This window comes from Pseudonaja textilis, chromosome 1 (genome assembly GCF_049901715.1).
Source record: "Pseudonaja textilis isolate UNSWEBS1 chromosome 1, rPseTex1.2, whole genome shotgun sequence".
Lineage (NCBI taxonomy): Eukaryota > Metazoa > Chordata > Lepidosauria > Squamata > Elapidae > Pseudonaja > Pseudonaja textilis.
Window position 1 is genome coordinate 202,205,016 of NC_141990.1, and position 24,754 is coordinate 202,229,769.

The window sequence follows — 24,754 nt, forward strand, 5'->3', positions numbered from 1 at the left end:
CCCCGGTCAGAATTCAAAGTCACAGCACTTTTCTCACTTGTTCAGAAAGGTCAGCTGTGTTTGATTCTATCTTTATGCTGCTTTTTTAACTTGTTCTTTCTGCCAACTTCTTCCCTCCTGTTTTGTCCTGGCTACTTTGCATTGCAAAGGGGGAGAGAGAGAGAGAGAGAGAAAGAGAGAGAGAGAGAGAGAGAGACAGAGGGAGGGAGGGGGAATGAGAAAGAAAGAAAGAAAGAAAGAAAGAAAGAAAGAAAGAAAGAAAGAAAGAAAGAAAGAAAGAAAGAAAGAAGAGGGGTTAATTGTCAGATTCAGGATTTTTTTCCCCCTCAGCTGTGAGCACCCTCTGCATCTGATAACAAATAAATCTTGCATGTAATCACAATGGTGAATGATTCGGAGGCACGAGAAAGGGTTTCAGAGGAACAGTTTTTAAGCTGCAATTATGAAAAATTATACATCGCTACAGTGTGCTAGCAATATAACAAACCTTAGTTTCTTCTTAAAAATTAAAAACCCATTCTTCCCAACATTGTATGTCTTAATATAATTCCAAAGCAAATGCTGAAAATGCCATCAAATTGGCTTCAGGTTTGCTGCCAACCTTTTGATTTTTATGGCAGCACCAATGAAGCAAACAAACATCCGTTCAGAGCTTCTACTTGGACAAATAAATACAAAGCTGCTTAAATAATTTTTTTTCCTCCTCCTCCAAATGCAATCCTGCTATCCCTCTGTCCTTTTTCCATCCCTCCCCCTTTATATATAATTATGCACACACTCTCAGACATATATTTGCATAAAATTCATGCTGGCGTATTAATTCTCCTAGCACCAAATGCTGACCCAAGGAGCAGGCAACCGTAAGTTCAAGTGTACCGAGTGTGGCAAGGCCTTCAAGTATAAGCACCATCTGAAGGAACACCTGCGAATCCATAGTGGTAAGTCTTTGAGGTGCTGGCCCCTCGTGTGCATTTTGTTTTGTGGATTGGCTTTTAAGAAGGAGGATGGGTTAAGTTTTCCGCCACTTTCTTTAGAACCGTTCGATATTTCATAAATGCTTTCTGAGTCAGCTTCATTTTCCATATGGTTCAGAAAACAGGGCTGGCTTCATCTCTACATTCTTACTGCCTCTTTGAGAAATATTGATTCTCTTACTTGTTTGTCCATCCCTCTTTAAGTTTTCTAATTTTTCAAGTATAAGTGAGAATCCGTAGTAATGAACATTAGTAATATTCTCCATTCAGCAGGATAATATCATGCTGGATTTCCTTGAAGCCCATCAAGATCTAGTTTTCACGGATGCCATTTTTCCTTTCATCATTATTTTTTTCACATTAGTAATTTAGAGCAGCTAGAAAGCCCAATGAACAGGATACTGACCTAGTTCCAACAAACACATAATGCAATTTGTTTTCTTTTGGCTTAATGTTATATATGAAGACACTTGGTATGTTTAAGGTGATGTGAAAGCTAGCCTTGGGTTGAATTCATATGTCACACTGAGGCATATTTGTTCTAATCACAGTTTCTTGAGCACTTCAGTCTTACAGATAAGCATGATTATCAATTTATCAAATTCCTAGTTTCGTTCCCTCCCTTTTAAATGCTTTTTGCTTCATATTTCTATAAAGTTGTTAGATACAAACAAACCAGGAAACTAGGAACAAAGTGAGCATTTCATCTCTATTTCAACTACTGTTACACTAGGGTAAATCAATAACAAAAAATGGTTTCACTGAGAGTTTTTGCCCTAAAATCATGTTTTATTAATTGATACCTCCCTAATTATATATCAAACAATAGCAGAGTCCAGTAAGTAAAACCAGCCTTTTATAACTTATTCAAATCTTCAGTGGATGATGTTTGTAGCATAGAACATTTCATTCATTATACCCTTAAAAGTATGCAGTATCTGTACATTATTTTTCCAAGTATCAAAAAGTATTATATAGACAAAGCAAACTTTGTCATCTCTTTGTCAGATATCAAAGATTAGCTGCAACTTTCCAAATTGATGTCTATTCAGTGGAGCTGTTTGTTTTTTAAAAAGCAAATAATTATTTCTTTGATCTGTCACAGAACAATTGAAAAAATAGAACAATTTGAATTTTTCAGTATATGAAAATCTAACTGAATTTTTCCCCAGTCAAAAAAATACTTATAAAGCTCAGAATTCTGGCTTTCCAATACAATAGTTATATATCTTTCCAGTTTACTGAAAAGCTTAGTCAGAACTAAATTTCATTGATTCCTATAGAACATGTTTAGTACTGGATGAGAGATCATCATGAAATCAGATAGTGATAATCTATTTCCATGTTATTGCCCAAAAATCAACATGGAGCTTGATATGTAGACTGACTTCATTCTAAGGGAGTCTCTACCCTACTTCTATAGGTAGATATATGTTGCAAAAAACAAACAAAATCCTTCAGTGCGATATTTTACAGACTCAAGCTTTATTGCACATTGTAATACATATAATAAAACATATTTTGTTAATATTTCATATGCTAACAGTTAACTTATAACTCTCTAAAAATCAAGCAATGAATGTTGCTTTATAAAAAGTAGATCAATCCTGGGAAATTTTAATCCAAAATTAAGAACTTCTAAGTCCCAATGATTTTTAATTGGAGAAATATAAGTATGGCTCTAATATGCCCATTGAAGCAAATAGCTTAATTCAGACAGAACTACAAACCACCATTTCTCACTATGAGACTATTCTGTGGTGATATTTCTCCTTTCTTTTTCTCTTTCTCTCTTCCCTCTCACTAGAAGAAGTTTACTTATAATGCCAAAACTTCAGGAACTATGGTTGAATTTAAACTACAAGTTGAAATATAATTGGATCTGTGATCATAATTTGATCTTGTTACTCTTTGCTTAAGTAAACACAGATTTCTAAATTCAGAAGTCCTGGGAAACTCTCATTTGCTTATATTTAAAAGGAGAAATGGCTACTCTAATGATAGCCAGACTTTTATAGCTTCTTTTCATATAAGGACAATCAGAGATTCTTGCTTCATTTTACCTTAAAATCACTTAACTCTGATGGATCATTCCACTTGTTTTAATAATCTGAGTAGGAATCATAATTAAGGAGAAATATTCTTTAATTTTAAAAATGAAACTTTAAGTGAATCTAGCAGCAGCTCTATTTAAGTGCTCGTATTTTTTTTAATGCAGTATTAGCTTTAGCTTTATTTGTTGAGGTGTACTTGACTGTGGCTGTGATCACCTAACATACCTACCTATAGTTAAGTGATCATGATTATTTAAAAAAATTGAGATCACACAATTTACTGACCTATAAACTAACAAGATAGATTGGTACAACATGCTAAATGAAAATATGACTGGTTGGTTGCTGATTCAACATATTATGTAAATGTGGTCCATCTAGTTGTTAAAGGTTCTGAGATCTTGAAGGTTCTTACCAACAATGCAGGCTATAGTAGATATTTTCGTATGTACAGGCACATAGGCCATTAAACTTAAAATTTGAAGAGCAAATGTTATCACATTTTCTCATTGTGCAGACTGTAATAGTTCCTTAGAAAACACAGATTATGTGAGTTTTATAGTGCTTTTTTCTCAAGTTTGATGGACATTGATAGTTATTATTTATTAGGCAATGGTGCTGAACAATGAAAGGGAAAATATAATTGCTGTGTTGCTGCTTTGGCTAAGAAAAACTTGAGATAATTAGGAGATTTTAAGGAGACAGGACAAAGTGGGAGGAAATCTGTCTAGAGATTTTGTGCAGCACATACAGATGATTTGATCCTAGGTCCCCACAATGTTTCCCGCACTCCACCCACCCTCAGTTTTAAAAGTTTCTAGTTCTGGAATATCACATGATTTTTTTCTGGGGTATATGCTAAACATAGCATTTATCATATTCTGTATCTCCCTTGTGTCCAACATTACATATTAGTATATAGAAAGTAAGTGGAAAAAGTAGCATTGTTGTAGGTCAATGGTGCAAAATCTATGCTGTACGCTATCCAGAGTCGTTTGACACAAGATGAGTGGTGAATAAATTTCATAATAAATAATAAAGGAACTGCAAATGCCCTATCAGCTGCTATTTTGTATCTCCAGCATTTCTTAGACAGGGTGTGCAATTCTTTTGGCCTTCTGAGGAGGGGGCATTTTTGGAGTTTGGGAGGGAAATAGAATATTCTTGGTCCCCATTAATCTTCCAGGTCCCCTCTCTTAAAACAAATCCTAGCCCCACAACTTTTGAACAGTGACCCTTGATGCATTGTGTAAAGCTCAAAACAATGGGCACAGAAAAGTCCTGTGTTCTGTAGAAGGAATCTATGTTTGTAGTTCCCTATGTGCTCCCAAAAATTGTAAGCCTCCAAATTCTGAATCATTGAACTCATTCCAGAATGACAGAAAACGGAGTCCCATTTTGTCTCTTTCCTTTCTATTTCCTTATCTGTGCAATTTCCTGTAGTGTCTGATTCATTATAAGACCATGGTTTCCCCCTCTACCACTAAATTCCACAAAACTGTGGCTTGCTTGAAACGTAATTTGTTTCCAAATTAAGCCATGATTACTAATTCTCTTTTGAAGGCCATCATTGATGCATTCCTATCCACTTTTGGAAACCATCATATACAAAAGAGGAAGGATGGGATAAAAGAGAGCAAGCAGGAAAGAAAGAAAGAATTCAAGAGTATGAGACTTGTTTATAAACGTATTAAAAAAAAATCTCCCACAACTAAATAAACTTTCATAACATTAAAGATTCAATAATTGAAGGTTTTAGATAAGAGATTAGGGATAAGTAAGAAACTGTGTTTGCTTCGGAGAGATATCTACTACTCTTTGATCTTTTCCCAGCAGATCATCTGGAAGTATCAACAATTAAAAGCCAAATAAATATCCATAACTTGTTCTCAGGAAGAATTTGTATTTCGTTTCAATTTAGGATGTTGTGGGGATGGGGGAGGGCAAGTGAACATACTTATAGGGGCAGAATATGATATAGCTAACAGTCACAAACTCATTTATCTAGGGTAAAATAATTTCTAGAAAATTCAGTGCTGTGTTATTCAAATAGAAAACTTGTTGTAAAGTAAATTCATTCAAACTGCATGTTGCCTGGGCTCTTTTTAAAAAAGCTTTGCAAAATTATAACCTGCCCACTCTATTTAGGTATTACAAAGATTATTATATTTAGGTTTTCAAACTTATTTGCATAAGTACATTGCAGGAGAAGCTTTATTCCCTTTTAAAACACACAGCCAGTTGTTAGCAGCAATCAAAATTATGACTACCAGAAAATTAAATATTTTAGATAATTATTTCCACTTGGAGAGTTAAACATAATTTGAAAGGTAGGAAGGAAGAAAATATAACATGAAATGCACAAACTTTGCTAGCCTGCCATAATCTAGCTGCTGCAACAGAAATCTAAAGACATTTGTGAGTTTGTGACTTACTAAAATTTAATCTTAAAAAATTCATTGCAGGTGAAAAACCATATGAATGTCCCAATTGCAAGAAGCGTTTCTCCCATTCTGGTTCATACAGTTCACACATCAGCAGCAAGAAATGTATTGGTTTAATCTCTGTAAATGGTCGAATGAGAAACAATATCAAGACAGCTTCTTCTCCTAATTCTGTATCTTCCTCACCAACTAATTCTGCCATTACACAGCTGAGAAACAAGCTGGAAAATGGAAAACCACTTAGTATGTCTGAGCAGTCAGGCTTACTTAAAATAAAAACAGAACCACTAGATTTCAATGAGTACAAAGTTCTGATGACAACTCATGGCTTTGCTGGTGCTAATCCATTTATGAACGGCAGGCTCGGTGCAACCAGTCCAATAGGAGTCCATGCTTCTACACAAAGTCCAATGCAGCACTTAGGGGTGGGAATGGAAGCACAATTACTTGGATTCCCAGCAATGGGGAGCAATTTAAGTGAAGTGCAGAAGGTCCTACAGATTGTAGACAACACTGTTTCTAGGCAGAAAATGGACTGCAGCCCTGAAGAAATTTCCAAACTGAAAGGTTACCACATGAAGGACCCATGTTCTCAGCCAGAGGAGCAAGGCATTACTTCTCCTGGTATTCCGCCTGTGGGTCTTCCAGTAGTCAGTCATAACGGTGCCACTAAAAGTATTATTGACTATACATTAGAAAAAGTTAACGAAGCCAAAGCTTGTCTCCAGAGTTTGACTACGGATTCAAGGAGGCAGCTCAACAACATTAAGAAAGAAAAGCTACGCACCCTGATAGATTTGGTGACTGAAGATAAAATGATAGAGAACCACAATATACCCACTCCTTTTTCATGCCAATTCTGTAAAGAAAGTTTTCCTGGACCCATTCCCCTGCATCAACATGAACGGTACCTCTGTAAGATGAATGAAGAAATCAAGGCAGTCCTCCAGCCTCATGAAAATATGGCTCCTAGTAAACCGGGTATGTTTGTTGATAAGCAAGCTCTCCTCCTATCATCTGTACTTTCTGAGAAAGGAATGCCTAGCCCTATCAACCCATACAAGGACCACATGTCTGTACTTAAAGCATATTTTGCTATGAATATGGAGCCAACTTCTGATGAACTACTGAAAATTTCCATTGCTGTTGGCCTCCCTCAGGAATTTGTGAAGGAATGGTTTGAACAACGGAAAGTCTACCAACACACAACTTCCAGGTCGCCACCTCTGGAAAGGAGCAATGCCAAGGTGGTGCTGGCTGCCACCAACAACACTCCCATGAAAGACTCTTTGTCAGCCAGATCCCCTTTAAAGCCTATGGACTCTATAACATCACCATCTATCGCTGAACTTCACAATAGCGTTACTAACTGTGATACTCCTCTCAGGCTAACAAAACCTACTCACTTTACCAATATTAAACCAGTTGAGAAATTGGACCACTCCAGGAGCAATACTCCTTCACCATTAAACCTTTCTTCCACATCTTCTAAAAACTCCCACAGTAGTTCTTACACTCCAAACAGTTTCTCCTCTGAGGAGCTTCAGGCTGAGCCTTTGGACTTGTCTTTACCAAAACTAATGAAGGAACCCAAAAATATAATAGCTACAAAGAACAAAACAAAATCCAATAGTGTAAATGTAGACCACAACAGTGTTTCTTCATCGTCTGAAACCTCAGATGAGCCACTGAACTTGACTTTTATCAAGAAAGAATTTTCTAATTCAAACAGTTTGGATAAAAGCACTAATCCAGTATTTGCTATGAACCCTTTTAGTGCCAAACCTTTATATACCACACTTCCACCACAGAGCGCATTTCCCCCAGCCACTTTTATGCCTCCAGTTCAGACCAGCATTCCTGGCCTACGACCATATCCTGGAATTGATCAAATGAGCTTCCTACCACATATGGCCTATACATACCCAACTGGAGCAGCTACCTTTACTGACATGCAGCAAAGACGGAAGTACCAGCGGAAGCAAGGATTTCAGGTAAGGCTATGACTTATTTCATGACTGTAAAATAGTTAATGAAACCTCATTCTAAAGTTTTGTGACTCATTTAGTTTGTTTTTAATGAGTAGGTGTTTTAAAAGGAGAAATGAAACTTATAAGAATGATTAAGGTAGGCATGAATTCATACACAGGAAAGCTTTTCCTAGTAAGCTTGTAGTGGCAAAGTAAAAGGTGCTGAGAGAAGTAATATTTCTATATGTAAAATAAATATAACCCTGAGTGACACTCTGCTCCCATTCCATCTGCACCCCACAACCTCCATTATATGGCTTCATTGGTAAAGTGTTCACCACGGTCCTTAGAATTTCTCAGAGAATTATGTGACAATGATAATACAGCAATAAGCTCTTTATAATGGGTTCTGACTAATCTTTATAAAGCTATTAAAAGGTTTATGAAGATCCTCAGACCAGACTTACTTTCATCTCACCTATTCTATTTTTCACATATCTCTGTACCACCCACTCATCCTGTCCCACAGACCTTTTGGGAAAGACTCTAAACAAATTCCAGTACTTAAGGAGACATAGTCTTTGTTTACACAGAAGGTTCTAATGATTTGCCATCTTCAAAAAAGATTAAATCTTGAATTAGGGTGCTGTTTTATAAACTCTAGGTAGTAATAGCAAACTGGCTCACAGATCACATCTACTTTCTCTACTTTAATAGCTGCTACCTAGGTTGCAGATAGGAAGCTTCCCCATTATCTCCTACAAGATCTTTCTTTAAACTTGAGATGGTGAGCACTAAATCAGGGAATTCATAACAAGCATATACTGTACTCTTGAACTATAGTCTGACATTGTTTTTAACTGAATAGAAATAGCAAATGTAGAAATATGGTATTTTGGTCAAATGAAATTCATTCATAGGGAGAAGGTACAGTATATTGGTACATAAGCAGACAGACAAAAAAACAGACTTTCCTATATGATCCATTAGGCTCCATTAATACATTGACATACCAGTAAATATGTTTTCTATTTTCAAATGTAAAAACCGGGTATAGTTTAATGTTATAGACCATAATCTCTCTTTGGACAATAGGAGCATACGTCACACAATACCTCTACAATAGCTGTTTTACTATTCCAATTTATAGTACATCTGCCCTCTTTTCAAATGTATTTAAGCTTATTTAATATACTCTGATATAAATTTGTACAAGAAACTGAACTGTCTGATAGCAAATGGAAATGTATGTTATCATGAAAGTTTGTACTCTCTTTGGATCAAGACAAAATAAATATAAAGAAATTTAATAATTCACTGATCCACATTCATTACTACTTAATGCTGAAGGCTGTTTTAACATAGACAGTGCATTGATAAAAAGTGTTATTAATATTCCCAATTTCAACTTACAAAATTAAATATAAAATTGTAGCTCAAGGCCTTTAGAAGGGAGACATACATGTAAATGGATTGCATAGTAATATTTTGTACCTAAATATAAAAATCGGTTAAACGCATTCTAACTTTTACAGTGTGCGTGCCTGTGCGTATGCATGCGTGCAAGATAAATCTATGTGGCTGTAACTTGTGTATGCATGTCCATGTGTGTGAGCACGCATACCAACACACATCACACACATATGCACAAATATGGCATGAGTTTGTATTTAAAAACTCATGCTCAAAGCTCTTCTGCAAAATAAAATACCTGCAGAGCTAAAAGTCATGCTATAAAGTTAATGTCAATATCCTGAAAAATTAACAGGTAGGTTCATATATCAAGTGAAGCTTAAATTGGTTTGTTTTCCTTCCTGAGCAGTTACATACATATTATTTTATCTCACTAGTCGAACTGTTGTTTCAGAAGCACAAATTTAAGCTTCATTTGATATATGGACCTATACATTAATTTTTCAGGATATTGACATTAATCTGAAGACTCTATCTCTAGGATTTAACACAAATGTAAAGTTAAAAGTTTGCATTTTTTATAAGATTTGGATCCACTCTGGCATTTCATAATTCCAGTTACTTTGAAAAATTACCCCTGAAATATAAATGATGTTAAAGCCATAGAAGAGTAGTTGCAGTAATGCTTGTTTTAATTTCAAAGAATTTCAGAGCAGGATATGAAAAATGAAATATTATTTATTACTTATTGAAGGCTGCCTTCTATGCACAATCTTATTTTGAAAACCTTACTCTCCAGGTTTCTCAAAGTAATCTGAATACCAGAATTCAAGATACAGTCCATGTAAAATATGACCCTACTACATTCTGAAATATATTATTTTGTCTGCTTTGTATATTTCAGAATTGCTATAGAGTGAGATATAGAGAAATCACAGTTACTGTCCCCTCATATCTTTGTAGCCCTCTTGTGAACTCATTGATTTGTTCTTTGAACCAGAACATGTTCAAACGAATAGAAATATGTGATCTTGCTTGTATGTCTCTGAAAAAACGGAAAAATGGAGGATAAGGAACAAGAAAAATGAGTTACTTGCATTTCCTTCTTTTCTCCCATTCTCATCTCCAAAAGGTGCTCATTCAATGTTGATATCTGTGGTCGTACGACAAAGTATTACATTATATTTTGGTCACATTGTCACTTTTCACAGGAATAAATCCCAAAGAAATACGTGGAATTGACTGTTTTTGATTTGTCAGTTACAGATGGTCTCTGATAATGATTTTCTGTTCTCTTCCACTGCAAAGACATACCATTTCATAATATCAGACACTAGAATCTCAAATTACTCTTGGCATTTGACCGTGCTGCTATCTTAGCTACTATACCGTTATTGCCATATCCTTCCAGCTCACTACAGGGAGAGAGCAATTGCATGCCAGCCTATGGGGAAGTCAGTAGAGCCTAGCTGCACTTGAAAATGAAACTTTTCAGTGATGTAGGCTTATGTACCGTTAGATTCTTCACTCTTCTTTCTAATAATTAATATTATTATCTTCCTTGCGATATCACAATATTGATATAAGTTCATTTATAAACTTTAGAGATAAGAAGGAAATAAATATCAAATACAATGTCACCACAGTATTGTAACTAAGTATTTCTAAATATGATAGGAAAAATATGATACTTTGGAAGCCCTGTGTTATCTATAGTATATTCAGATTCAGGAGACAAGTGAAGCATATCTAGTTTGATCCAAGCCTGTCCTTCTATGAATGGGGAGGTACTGTCTATTTGTAAAGGGCACAACTTAGGTAATCTTTTCCTTGGAGGAATTCATTCTTTCTTCTTATAACCTTCAATGTCACCTTTCAAATTGTTTGGAAGAATCTCTTGATCTTCTGAAACAACCATAAAGGTTGCTGCTGGGATTTGCAGTCAAAAGTGGATTTTTTTTTTTTTAAAAATGCTGCCATTCCATCTTTAAGATCATCATCAGCAGAACTGTGATACATTTATGGAGCACTGGCATTCAACAGAATGTACAAATAGGTTTGCAGAGTTTTCCCAAGAAACGTGTTCTTTAGGATATGGTTCCACATTTTGAAAAAGTTGCAACTGTGAACTGGTGAAGCCATTTAATACTTCTAAAGATAGGCTGTGATTAACATGTGATAAGAACATAAGAAAAAAAAAATGGAAACAGTGGTTTTATACAAAACATGTGGTTGTTTCACAGGGAGAATTGCTTGATGGAACACCAGATTACATGTCAGGTCTTGATGACATGACAGACTCTGACTCCTGCTTGTCCCGAAAGAAGATCAAGAAGACAGAAAGTGGCATGTACGCATGTGACTTATGTGACAAGACATTCCAGAAAAGCAGTTCCCTTCTGCGACACAAATATGAGCACACAGGTATGGATGATTGCAATATATAGAGACAAGACTTAAGACCATAGGTAGTTCTACAGAATAAAACACAGTGAAGGTATGGAACAACATGATGCTCATTGCTTATTGCAGCTCTCCATTTCCTTCCATTGTTCAATTCTAAACAACATGTTAAAGCTCATCGAAATATTTTTTTTCTTTAAAAAAAAAGAACCTAGAAAAATGAATCCATTGACTAGGACAGCCTGTGTAATCTCAAAATGGGCAGAAAGTTGAATGAATGCCTAGTGAAGAAATAGCTAGTCAAAAATTAGCCAGCAATAGCTAAATTCTAATAGTCATCCATGTTCAGGAAAATGATTATTGGTAGGTATATAGATCATGAAATGTATTCTTTCTATATAAAAAAGCATGTGCATGAAAACAGACAAGAGAACTAAATTTGTAGAGTCAAGAGGGACTTCTGTTTTAGAAAGTTTTTTAAACTTTTTTGCTTCTACACCACTTCTTTCATATCAGTCATATAAAATATATATTGTTAAGTATAGTTGTTATTTTCTAAGGAATAATTCCTCACAATGTGACTGCTTTCAGGAGGCTTTCCTAAAATTGCTCTGATAGGTTGTGTGCACTTAACTACTGCCCAGAGCTACAGTGAATGGCCTCCTTGTGATACCTACATCATGAAAAGAAGGTCTGATTACAGAACATTGTGAAAAAATAAGGATCATTATCTTTGGTGAAAAGCTGAAAGCTATTAGGGAATAGCAATCTAAAAATAAATGTAATAATTTTGTTTCTAACACATACACAAAAATATACACCTATCGATATAGACAAAAGACCTAGATCTTATATTAAAATTTAGAAATATTTATTATTCTGGCCTCTATATTATACTGTATTACAGATATTGAGAAAATTATACACAAATTTGGATCTTGAAAATTATCCAGTAATTAGTAATTTAAGAATAGTAAACTAAAGAAAGATGATTGACATTGAAATCTGCTTTTAAAATATATGTTATATATTCTTTTAATGCAAAGATAGATAGACAGACATAATCACTTTTGGGACTTTTTTTGTTTTGTTCTAGAAGACTTATTTAGCTTTCTTCCATCTGGTTTCCTCCAGAAATGTTAGGACCACAAATTTCAGAACCCCAACCTACATGACCAAATTTTGGGATTTCTGGATATTTTAATCTCATTTTATCTGAGAAACTATTTGGAGAAAGATGCAAAGGAACACTTCCTGAAAAACTGAGATAATTTTTTGCAGCAATGGTGTTTATTCTATTTTCTGTAAAGAAAGAAGTTCGAAAAGAAAAGAATCACTACATTCTATATTTTAAATATGAAGAAAAACATCAAGATATCTGTTTGTGTTTTGCACACGGATCTCCTGTTTATTAACAAAAACCAGGATACATTTCTCTTGAATAAATGGTTTTATTATATATGATTTTCAAATAATTGAATATCTACTCCTCTAAACAATCTTTTGCTTTAGCTTATGAAAGCCTGCATCTGTAAATACCTTCATTGGTTTTTCCTGCATTATTTACTAACCTAGAATGAGTTTCCATTTGAGAATACAGTCCAGCAAATATTACTCTTGTAATATCTTTCCCAGCTGCATTAGAATGTGAAGCTGGTGGCACTCACCAACTTTAAATCATCATAAGGGTTAGCAATCTCTCCAATCTAATCTATTAATGCCTTTCCTCATTGTTGACAGCTTATCATCTTAGAAACTAGTGCTCTTGAATAGTTAGCTGTGAAGAATATAAATGCTTGGTATGGAGATACTCTAATCCTGTCTTTTCAATACAACTTTTGGGTAGGGCTGTGAAAATTTACTCTTGTTAATTTTGTTAATGACAAAGAGAAATAGGGGAAAAAAAACCTGCCAAAAATGCAACATATTAAAATCACATTAATTGCTAGTAAATTAATTCCATGATTGATACTTTGTTGTCTCTTAGCTTCTTAAGAAAATCAGTGTTTCTCTGAAAATCTCTGCAATATTGGATGTGCTACGTTCCCTAACCTATTTAAAATATATCTTTAAAAGATGGTATTTATTTAAAGAACATTATATTTATGGGATAAATGAGAGAAAATTCAAAGTGGATTACATTGTGTGGCTTATTTATATGTATATAAATATAAATTTCCTTTACAAAACATTGCTGAGATGGAAGTATGTATTAGATTGTTGGACATGGGAAATTTTGGAAGCGTTTTATATCTTCTCCTAAATGATGTTATTACATCCAAGCAAATATTATTTACTATACTTCTGCTGCTGTTAACCCAAAACTTTAATATTAAAAATCCTCTGCTTATATTTTGGGTTATTGCTGAATCTTGCAAAATTGTTCATTCATGAGATTTATAGATATAGGTTGAAAGTGGAAAGACTGAGAATTTGATAGGCCAAATTCTGTTACATCATTTAGATTTGCAAAAAAAAAGTATATAATCCAATTTTCAGCTAACAAGGATGTATTTCAGGATATAATGGGAGGATATAATAACTGTGTATTTATAAATATTGCTTATTTTTCCCATTTTTAAAATGGAGTTAAAAACCAACAATACATTGAGTTAAATTCTAGAAGAATAAAACTCTAGTGGATTTCATGTTGGTTAGGAAATTCTGGGAGGTGAAGTTCACATATCTTGGATGTTTGCCACAGAAAAAAAGAGGCAGGATATATTTGGATTTGAGTTCCTTTCAGTTTTGCTGAAAATTTCTTGAAATATTAACAGTTCTGTATGCATATTTGGAGGCTAACCAGGAGATAGTTAAAAGTGGAGGAGAGGGTACTCCAACTCAGTTTTAATGTGTTGAGGAGCAAGGCCTGAACTGTTTTCCTGTTTTGTCAGAGTTCCCATAACATCTTAGTGGAAGAATCCTCCTGGGTTATTATTCTTATTATTTTTTGAATAGGCTGCATACCTGCTTGGCCTACAGACCTCATATATCAGGGAGCTACAGGAAATGCGTTATCCTAAATTCTACAAAGGAAGTAAAAAGAGATTTGGTCAAACAAACCTCCCAGTCCTTCTCATGCCTATTCAAAAGCAAATCCCACTGATGAAATGGGTGCTTTTTTTTTTTCAGATAAGGGTATGGGATTGCAGCCAGAAGTAGTTTGGTGGACATTTCTGATCAAGTCACTTACAGTAATGGTAGCAACATGAAAAGAATAATAATAGCAGCAACTCTCAGTTCTTTTCACTATATTAAGAGAATGACATACAAACCAACATTAGCTGCTCTTGATATTTTACTATGTACCTTATGTAGTTATCCATCTGAGGTTTAGTTCCAGAGAATGTAAAGGTCATTCGCCTTTTCCTTCTTTTTTGGCCTCCTTTGCAAACGTTAAATTAACTGCAAATTAAACTGATAAAGTTATGGAGAAAGTCTGCACAATGGAATGGCTGTCTCATCGAGTAATATATATGCGAAATTTCAATCTGTGTTCAGGGCAAGACTCCCTGAACTGCAATTAACCTTTACTTTCCATGTCTGAATAGTTATCCTTTCTTCATCTTTTGGGGGGACATTTAGTGTTTTTCCCCTCCTGGTTTTTCCAGAGTAACACAAATAACAAACTTAGTTCAATGAACCCAAAATGTTGATCTCCTTAAAGATGCAATTCTCTTTTTCTTTGATAGCTAGCTGTACTAAAATATTTTTGAGGCTTTTGCCACATTATGGTAGTTATTAACTTAAAAATAGAAGCACTAAAGTAGTTTTCTGAATTATTGTTAAATATTTTTAGGATTAGTATTTATCTTTTGCCTTATTTAAATTGGCTTGTTTAGAATTCTTTACCGTATTGTAGTTCTTGGAGTGTCTCTTACTCTACTGTTGTTATTATTTTAATAAAATTAATATGCTGCCTCAGTCACAGGTTCTAGGTAGCTCACAATTACATAAAATATGGATCAATGGTCAACAAAAGTGATTCATCCTCTTTGGTAAAATCATAAAACTAAAAATCAGCTGTAACCAATTATATTTATTACTTATATGTTTGGAGTATTCAATTCAATGCCCTTTTGGATTGACACACTTCTATAGAAATCACCATATGTAATTTCCAAGTTTTTACCATAGAGCAAACAATTTAAGTCCTATATGCTATACCCAGTTCTCCAATATCTCCATGATATAGGTGTGCTTTCAGTAATCGCCAAGAGAGCACTATAATGTATGAACCTACATGAGCCAGGAAGAAGTCCCACAATAATATTTGACAAGTGAGCAAATATGAGGTCATGGATCTTGATGTCCTAAGTCCTACTGAGTGTAAGGATCCTTCCTCTCTCCCTCATTGCTTTACTATCTTGATAATGGTAGGCACATGCTAAAGTGAAATATGACCAATATTGTAAGCTCTCATTGTTTCATGTCTTTAGACTACATTATATTGTGGCCCAGTGCTATTCTAATCCTGGATGGTCCTTTGAAAATTTTAATAAACATTTTTATATGCATCTAAAAGTTAAAAATAGCACTGCTGATCAGTATCTAATTATCTTAACTGAAGGTTGTGAGCTGTCCATCTTTGTTGACATTGACTTGGCACTTCAGCACGTAGTAACTGGCCTATAAAGGAAAGATATGTGACAAGTTACATATAGTCTTGTTTTGAACCCGTTTTCATTTCCCTGGAGGGCGAAAAATACCAGGAGAAGAGAAGACAGGAATCAGAATTTCACATGAGTACACAAGATTTCAATTTCTGTTAACTTAAGAGATACTTATTTAGAGCCACTTTTTATTATAGCTGTTGGTAGCAGTCAACAAATCTAGACGACCAACAGCAGAGTCTGTGTGACCATGAATTTAGGTCAGATATCAAACGTAGATATCTATTTTTTTTTCTTTAGAGGTGCTTGGAGTTAAAATAGTCTAACACCTAAGACTAAGAAAGCTACCCAGCTATGAAAATATTTTTAGTACCATGTTTTCCCAAAAATATGACCTATCCCCAAAGTAAGTCCCAGCTTAAATTTACATGTGTACCCAATACATGCTCTACCCCAAATTAAGCCCTAATTAAGACCCCAGCCAGGGTGCAAGGGGTGAGATGAGGCTCACAGATAAACATTAAGCTAGGGTGGGGATGGGGGTGCTGGAGCTGCCCTACTTATCAGGACTCATACACCCTGACACCTTGCAGACCCACTTCTTTTGTGGCCACTTGCCGCTACTGACGTGCATCAGCCCCGGCCTCCTTTTTGCCATTAGAGGCCTTCTGGAAAGCCCTCTGCAGCCAAGAAACAAGGTCTGGATTGGTGCATGCATCGCATCCCCCAGCCTCCGTTTTGTCGTCAGAGCCTTCCTCTGCAGCCAATAACAGAGTATCAAAAGTAGATAAGATATTACCCTAGTAGATTCCAGGACATATAATTCTGGACTTCAAAAAGATCAATTTTCTCCTCTGTCATACAGAGCAAACTTGAGCCACTTGTTTTATTTTGGGCTTTGAATCTTATTCAGATGATATGAGAGCAGAATGAAGAATAGAACGTCATGAACACCAAGCCAAGATCTAGTACTAGTCAGGAATATGGTATCCTTTAAGAAAAGTAGAGAAGAAATTGCCTGGAAAAGATACAGCAGAAATGCATCATCTAGGTAGTTATTATCTGTAAACATTTAAGGAAGAGGAGAGAGAGAAAATATCTTACTTTTAGTCCTGTTCTCTATAAATTTCCTGCAGAATATTTATTTATTGAATTTATATGCCACCCATCTTACTGTCAAGTAGCTCTGGGCACTATAAAAAGATATTCAAAACATTAAGCATTAAAATTAAAACATTAAAAATTAAGTTGACCAAAAAAACCCCACCCCTAATTAAAAGGGACCATGTATAAATGGGCTAGAGGTGGGATCTTCTCCTAATCTCCTAACCACTTCCAGAGCAGTACATCCTCATCTAAAGCCAGCTGGCAAAGCCACCCTTTCAGAAGGCCAACAGGGTGGATGAGGTTCTCACCTTGAGGGGCCTGATCTTCCACAGGATTGGAGCTAAGGCACAAAGGCTCTTCTCTGTTTGTAGAGCTCCTCTAATGATGCATGGAGCTTCAAACTTTACATAGAATTCATTTAGTCTAATTTTTCAAATGTAAAGTTTGTTTATATATATGAGATTCTGCCGAAACATTGCTAGAACTTTAAAAGCACAACTACAATGACGTGGGAAAATACCCGAACAAAGCTGAATGCCATACATGTAAGTACCCGCGAAAACTTAAGAAAACACACACACACACACACACACACACACACACAGATGCATTTGAATTCTGAGGCCTTGTTACCTTATTTCATGATATGGTCTATCTTGCTTTTTAAGTGGATTGGTAAGGATCTCTGTGGTTATATTTATTATTATTATAAAACAGGCAATGGGAACAATTTTTTTTGAGGAGCATTCATGCTGATATAACTTGCACTTTTATTTTCTCACTGGTTGAATAAAATATTGTTGTTCAGCTTTCATAGCAAATCAGCTTTCTTTTGCTGTCTTTCTGAATTCTCATCTCATGGGTTTTCCTTCTTTAGAGTTTGATTCATAAAACATCATATGTTGTTTGGAGATAATTTTCTGCCACTAGATTTAAATATGAAGGCTTCTTCTTCTTTTTATACTTCAGTAATATATAATTTCCTGGAATAAATTTAAAGCTGATGACATTTATACCAGAAATGGAAGTCTCTCTTTTTACTAACAATAGAGTAAGTGGAGTGTTTGCAATCACACCAAATTGCATTTATAACACACCTTTAACTGCCTCACTTCACTCTGTCCATTAAATCTTCCCCACCGGGACTATTTTTACCATCCCAATCCCTAAGTAGCTTCAAGAAAACCTTCAGAAAATCAGACCTTTGGCCAAATGATTCCTATTCTACCTTCAGAGTCTGGAATTTCTCCATTGTTTACTTACATTGTTCACTTCCCAAAACCAGTCATGCTTATACCACTAAAATCAGGAAATACACAACTTTTAAAAACACAGTCATGTCAGTGTCTATATTTGTGACTTTCGTGTGTTATTATACTTGACAATGAAAATATGATTCTTTCGATAAGCAGACCCCAATCTTTCTGGCTTGGCGGCCAGCGGGGGGCGGGGGGGGGGGACAGGGGATAGTTCCATGCGAGTGTCAGGAGGGAGTTTCAAGCAGCTGCCACTCACGTGAAGAGAGCTTCGCATGTACGCACATGCTCACCCACTGTTCATACAGCCCAGTTCCCAAAGGCCGGGGCCTAGTAGTGTGTTGGGGCCCAGGGGTTGGGAACCCCTGCTTTAGATAGTTTTTTAAAAAATGATTAGATATAATTATTTATCATATCTTTTGATAAAAATACCCATATTTGTAAAAGTTGTCAAGCATATAATAATTTCTCATTTATGGTTGTGATAAAATATTATAAGTTCAACAACAATGAAACTTTTATTCCATAAAATAATGAGCTTTTAAAAAGGACAAAAAAGATAAATTAGGTGATTTCTTACCTAAAGGTCAGCATTAGGTCCCCACAAAAGTATTTGAACCATAGAAACTTTGTCAAAATATATAATTTCTCCTATAGCAAGATGATTTTAGTCACGAATCATATATCTAGATCTGTCTACCTGCTTCAATACTATTGAAATTGTCTTAAGAAAAGCTCAAAAAAATTCCCTCATTAATTCCATCCAAATCATTTCAAAGGCATCTCCCTCATAGAGCAGATTGTTCAAATATCCAATGAGAAGAAGCTTAATTCTGTTTGATGACCAGAAAAACAAAGAAGGATAAAATAGCAGCATAGTGTTTTTGTATTAAAGGCCTCCTGCTTGACTGAATAAAGGATAAATAAATCTCTCAGGGAAAGAAAATTGAAGGCATCAAAAACTAAAAATATTGAATGATCTATCTTTTTTCACAGAGAATAGGTTAAATTGAGATATAATAAAACATAAAACCCTGCAGTTCGTTGTTACTTTAGCTTTGCTTAAACATGCCAATAGTAGAAGTTACCTAGACAGATGGCGAAATCTTTCAGTTGTACAAGGTATTGTATCTTGGGTTCAGGAGCATGGCCTAATTAGACCCTTTCAAACTCCATTTTTCTGTAGCTTTGAGTGTATCACTGACCTGAAAGCCATCCATTCTTCCTAAGCATTCAATTCTTCATCTGATTTCTTTTACATTAGGAACACATACATCATCAACAGCATTTTTTTCTTGTCTGCTTTTTCAAATCTTCCCTCCCTAGTCATCCAGCATTTATGCCCATATGTTTTCAAATACATTAGGAGAATTTTCCTTTTTTTTTAAAAAAAAATAACATTTTATTCCTTGTTCAGATTTTAAATAACTGGTTCTTTCTCTCTTTCTCCTTCCATCTTAGGAAGTCGTACCTAAGGTCAGTTAATATGGCTGGTTTTCCTGCTGTCTATGGAAGTGAAAGCTATTCTTCCTATCACATGCTCATCAGTTACCATTTCAACAAAAACATGCAATAATAATCCATTCTGCTGCCAAGATGTTGAGGGTGCAGCTGGCATGAAATTCACATGGAACGGAGATTTGGAATTATCTGCTTCACATGAGTCTGATTGTGTGATTGTAATTTCATGCCTTTGCTTTGGAAATATTTCAAAGTTAGCAAGCTTTTGAGTTAGTCAGAATGCTTCTTCAATCTAGTTGCTAAGGAAGTAAAACAATAAAAAAGGGAGACTGGCTTGTCCACTTAAAACTAAGTTTTAAGTCTAAGTTTTCCATTTGAAAATGGATCATAGGTCAAAGGCTCACTTATTAGATAATTTCCACCATCTGCATTTAACAGTTCTGTTTCACAACTTGCTAACAATCATCTAAAATATATGTATATAATGGATAGGGATCAGACGTGGTATCCCACAGGTTTTGACCAGTTCTGGAGAACCAGTAGCGGAAATTTTGAGTAGTTCAGAGAACCGGCAAATACCATCTCTGAGTGGAGATTTTACAGTATCCTTCCCCTGCCACACCCACCAAGCCATGCCCATGGAACCGGTAGTAAAAAAATTTGAATCCCACCGCTGATAGAGATATATAAAAATATAAAGCACAACCAAAAATTAATTGAGATAAAAACTACATTAATATAATACCACTTTGATTTTGCCCTAAAAAAAACTCCTGGGCCACCAAGGCCTTACTATTCATTAAAAAACAACTCAAAGTATGGGTGGCAAAGACAATTCTTCATTCCAATTTACAACAACATTTGCTATATTATCAGGTGTGTCAACCAGTCCCAATTGTCATCCTCATGCCCACATGAGAGCAGTCCCTAATTTGGTATCTTCCAGACTTCCCAGCTAGCATGGCTAGATGTTTATGCTGGCAAAGAAATTCTGGCACTTGCATTGCCTATTCAGGTTACCATTGCTGGCAAAACTCATGTCTACTTGACATGATATTATGCCCTTCAAATATGCTATAAACTAGGAAATCTTTATGTTGTTATAATTCTAGAGGTTATGTTCCCAGAAATGTTTCTGATATGCCCCATTTAAGTTCCCCCTTGTTCAAAATATGTCCTGGTGCACTGTTATGACTGTATACAGATAGTCCTCGACTTATGACTACAATAGAACCCAAGCAAAATTTATATTGCTAAGCAAGACAATGATTAAGCGAATTGTGTCACATCTTATGACCTTTTTTGCCACTGTTGTTCAGTGAATCACTGCAGTTCTTAAGCAAATCATGTGGTTGTTAATAGAATCTGGATTTCTCCCATTGACTTTGCTCATTGGAAAACAGCTGGGAAGATTACAAATGGTGATTACATAGGCTCAGGACAGTGCAACTCTCATAAATGTCAGTTGTTGAGCACCAAATTTTGTTCACATGACCATGGGGATACTGCAGTGGTCATAAGTATGAAAATTGGTTATAAGTCACTTTTTTCAATGCCGTTGTAACTTTGACCAATCACTAAATGAATGGCTGTAAATTGAGGACTACCTCTAATTAATATAGATATTATATCCCAGCTGAATTAGTAAACCACAACATATTGGTAATACTTGTTTAAATATTAAGGGTTTACTCAATTATGGCTCAATAGTGGTCATTTAGGAGTTTTGCTGGTTATATAAGGGCAAGTTTTAAAAATGTACACCTTTCAAGAACTGTTTTGGCCCTGCACGTAAAGATACTCATTTCATTTATTTTCCTATGATCTGTTCTCGCTCTGTTTTATACTCTGACACAAGATCTATTGTCCTTATTAGCTATGGGATATGCTACCTAGCAAGTGTCTATGATAGCTCTGTTCTGAGACAGTCATATAAAACTGTCAGTGCAGATTGGATTTAGCCCAGATTTTGTTGGGGAGAGTACTGGCCTCCCATTACTCATGGCTAGTGTGGTCCTTGCTGGCAACGCTACAGCGAAAGCCAGCACATTCTAGTCGCATGGTGACTGTAATGATTGTCATGACCACCCCGCCATGGACTGATTGTTATCAGCAAGAGAAGGCTGGTGCTTTTCTCTCTCTTCCTCTCTCCTTCCCTTCCCAGCCTGAAGCACAGCATTTGTGCATACATTTCCATGGAGAAGGATGTAATCCTTCTTATTGAGTATCATATCAGGCTATGAATATGAACAAGTAAGCTCTGGCTATAACTCCAATCGTGCCATATGTGTTCTGAAAATTACCATGTACACCTGCTGCAGTTTATGCTTATACATATTGAAGCCAATATGGGCAGTATGTCTAGCCTGTTCACTTGCAAAAGACGTGGCGTTACCTAATGTTATCATGGTCACCTTTATTTTCATGAAGAGCCTGTTGGAGTTGGTCAGAAGGTTTGGTTCTAAGGGAAAGATAATAGGAATTAGAAACTGTAAGATAGAAACAGCAGTGTATGCTGTAAGAACTTTTTCAATGAGATGATGGTCTGCGAAAATCAACATAGGTTGCTACATTTGTGCATTGGAAAAGGATGTGCAAGGAGGATAGGGAAGGAAAGCTAGTTCTGGAAATAAAACATCATAGTCAGAGAGAAATTGTTGGAATTGTTATGAATAGCTCTTGCCTGTTGGAGAAACCAAGTGTCTAGAGAAAAAGAGGCTCACATATATAAAGAGCTCTTATTACAAAGTTCGTGGTGCTCTCTGAACCTGGTTATTTGCTTGCAGCCATTTCATTACTCAGCTTGATAATATTTGTGTTAGTGAGTATGGGGTTTAAATCCTGCCCTGCCAGGACTGGTGGAGTGGGGTTTTATCTTTGGTCGTTCTTTGTTTGAGTATGGTTTTCTGCTTGATTGTTTGTCTGGTGTTAATCCCTGGTTATCTTGGTATTGGCTGTTAGAGGGACTGTGTTTGGGTATTTTTGTTTCCTTTTTAGCTCTGTGTTGTCTCTTTTGAATGGTGTAAATATGTTTTGTTTCTATGGGTCTATCGATTGTCTGAATGGTAAGTTTCCAGAAATTCACTAGCATTTTCTGGATTTGTCTTGGTCTGCTGTGTTCACAGTTTCCCAGTTGAATTTGTGGTTGATCATCCATCTGTTGTGTGACCAAACCATATTTACTCACCAATAGAAGAGAATATTCATAATATTTCCAAAAAGCTTCCTCCAGAATTATAACATGAGAGCAGTTATGTCCATATAACATCATGAATTAAATATTTTATTTCCTGAAGTTAGATTTTATTTTTTTAAAAAAACAGAAGGGGGACGGCTTCCGCATTAACTTCTCAGAAGTGTGGTGCTTTTTCTGTCCGTTGCTGTACATGTAATGTATGTGTGAGGCAATAATTCTTCTCCAACCAAATTCTAATTTGCTCCATCTCAAATCCTTACAATAATTGTAATATTTTGAGCTTGCCCATTTTGAGAAATTATAACAAAAGATTTCAAAGAACCTATATCATAGCTAGGATTACCTAGTTTAATGTCCTTCAGAACCTGAAAACTATTAAGTAACCTCTTGAGAATAGTCATGGGACCATAAAAGGTATTCCATGGTTATCAAGAGCCAATGTCAGTAAATCTGAATGTTGTTTTATCCAATGAGAGCCCACAGCCTGACCATGGGACTTTCTGCACTATCAGCTCATTTGCAATAAACATTTCTCTTCATGATGTCCTTGTTGGCATGGAAAAAGCCCTGTCATCATTCAGTACCTCATTGGAATAGATTTGGATGCTTTAGTGAAAAGATTGTGTCTCATCAATGGATACGAATATTGACCCAAGGTGGCTGGGGTGAAATCAAAATCCCTCAGTTGTGAAGTTCATTATTTATAGAAATATGTCATATCCATGCTCTGGCTTGTCCATACTGCATTGATGGATAATATAGATCCTTACAGACCAAATAATGTTGTTCTTCATAGCATAGTTGTTCTTCTCTTCAAGTACAATCAATCACAAACGAAGTATAAGTTTTAACGTTGTGAAAACTAGTATTTCCCCATTAAAAATGCTTACGTTGCATTTGCTTTTCCCAACTCAGTGCACAACACTGCCTGTAAAGCCTTGATTTGGATAATAATTAGAATTATTTTAAATGTTAAATTAATTTTAGTACGATCTTATTGCAATTTTGAGATCTTTGTGCTCATAGCGACTTTCAGGAGCTTATCTGAGATTCAGCATTTGGAATCACCTGAAATCTGATATTATTTTAATATAATCATAATCCTGATGCAAGGCATGATTTAGCCCTTAAAATTGCAAGCTGTATGAAAATAATGAATTGGGAAGAATGGACATTTAAGTATTCCTGGTTTATAGTCATGTGTTTATAATTCAATAAGAAGAAATATGAAATATTAAGATTTTAAATAAAATCAGGTATTAATCAATACCTTTGTTGCAGGCATCAGCAGCTCCTCAAAATTGTTACTTTTCCTCACACTTTTAATGCTCTTCAACTAAAAATAAAGAATAGAGAATGAAGGCATTATTTTAAAAAAGAAAGATGTTTATTAAACTCTCTTTTTTTGTTATTTATTTTGCATCATAACTATTATTCAAAGTTCAGGCAATCTAGAAATCTCTCAATAAAGAACTTGCTTCAGATTCTGCATGGTGGCTTTGATCTTTCATATAGTTGGATTATATTTTCTGGAATGATTATGAAAAAGTTGGAGAGTCATGTAATCACTTCAAAACCAAAGAGGGATAGGGTGAAAGAAACACAGAAATGTGTTTTTTAGACTGGAAATCTACTTGATATGGCAGAATGCGTGATATCTTTGGGAATATACCATAAAGTTCTTCCCAAATGTACACATGCACACATCCAATACTCAATTGGTCTGACCTTAAATTTGATTCAATTCCATTTTTTACATAAACATAATTTATGCTTTTTTTTTAAAAAATGGGGGGCTTCCAGTTAAGTTCTATGAAGTTCATTGGACAAAAAACATGACAGATATGACGTATGCCATCTAGG

General features: G+C 35.3%; 1 protein-coding gene across 7 annotated transcripts in view; it reads left to right on the top strand.

Annotated features, from left to right (window-relative positions):
* Positions 1-24,754, top strand: part of ZEB2 (zinc finger E-box binding homeobox 2) — a 170,671-nt gene that overhangs the window by 142,868 nt on the left and 3,049 nt on the right. For 6 of the 7 annotated variants that reach the window (XM_026717807.2, XM_026717805.2, XM_087920283.1 and 3 more), the window contains exons 7-9: positions 830-938; positions 5,494-7,466; positions 11,099-11,279. In XM_026717807.2, the coding sequence (XP_026573592.2) occupies positions 830-938; positions 5,494-7,466; positions 11,099-11,279 (2,263 nt within the window). Of the gene's footprint in view, positions 1-829; positions 939-5,493; positions 7,467-11,098; positions 11,280-19,695; positions 19,711-24,754 lie in introns of all 7 variants that reach the window. The other variant, XM_087920286.1, reaches the window with a different exon arrangement.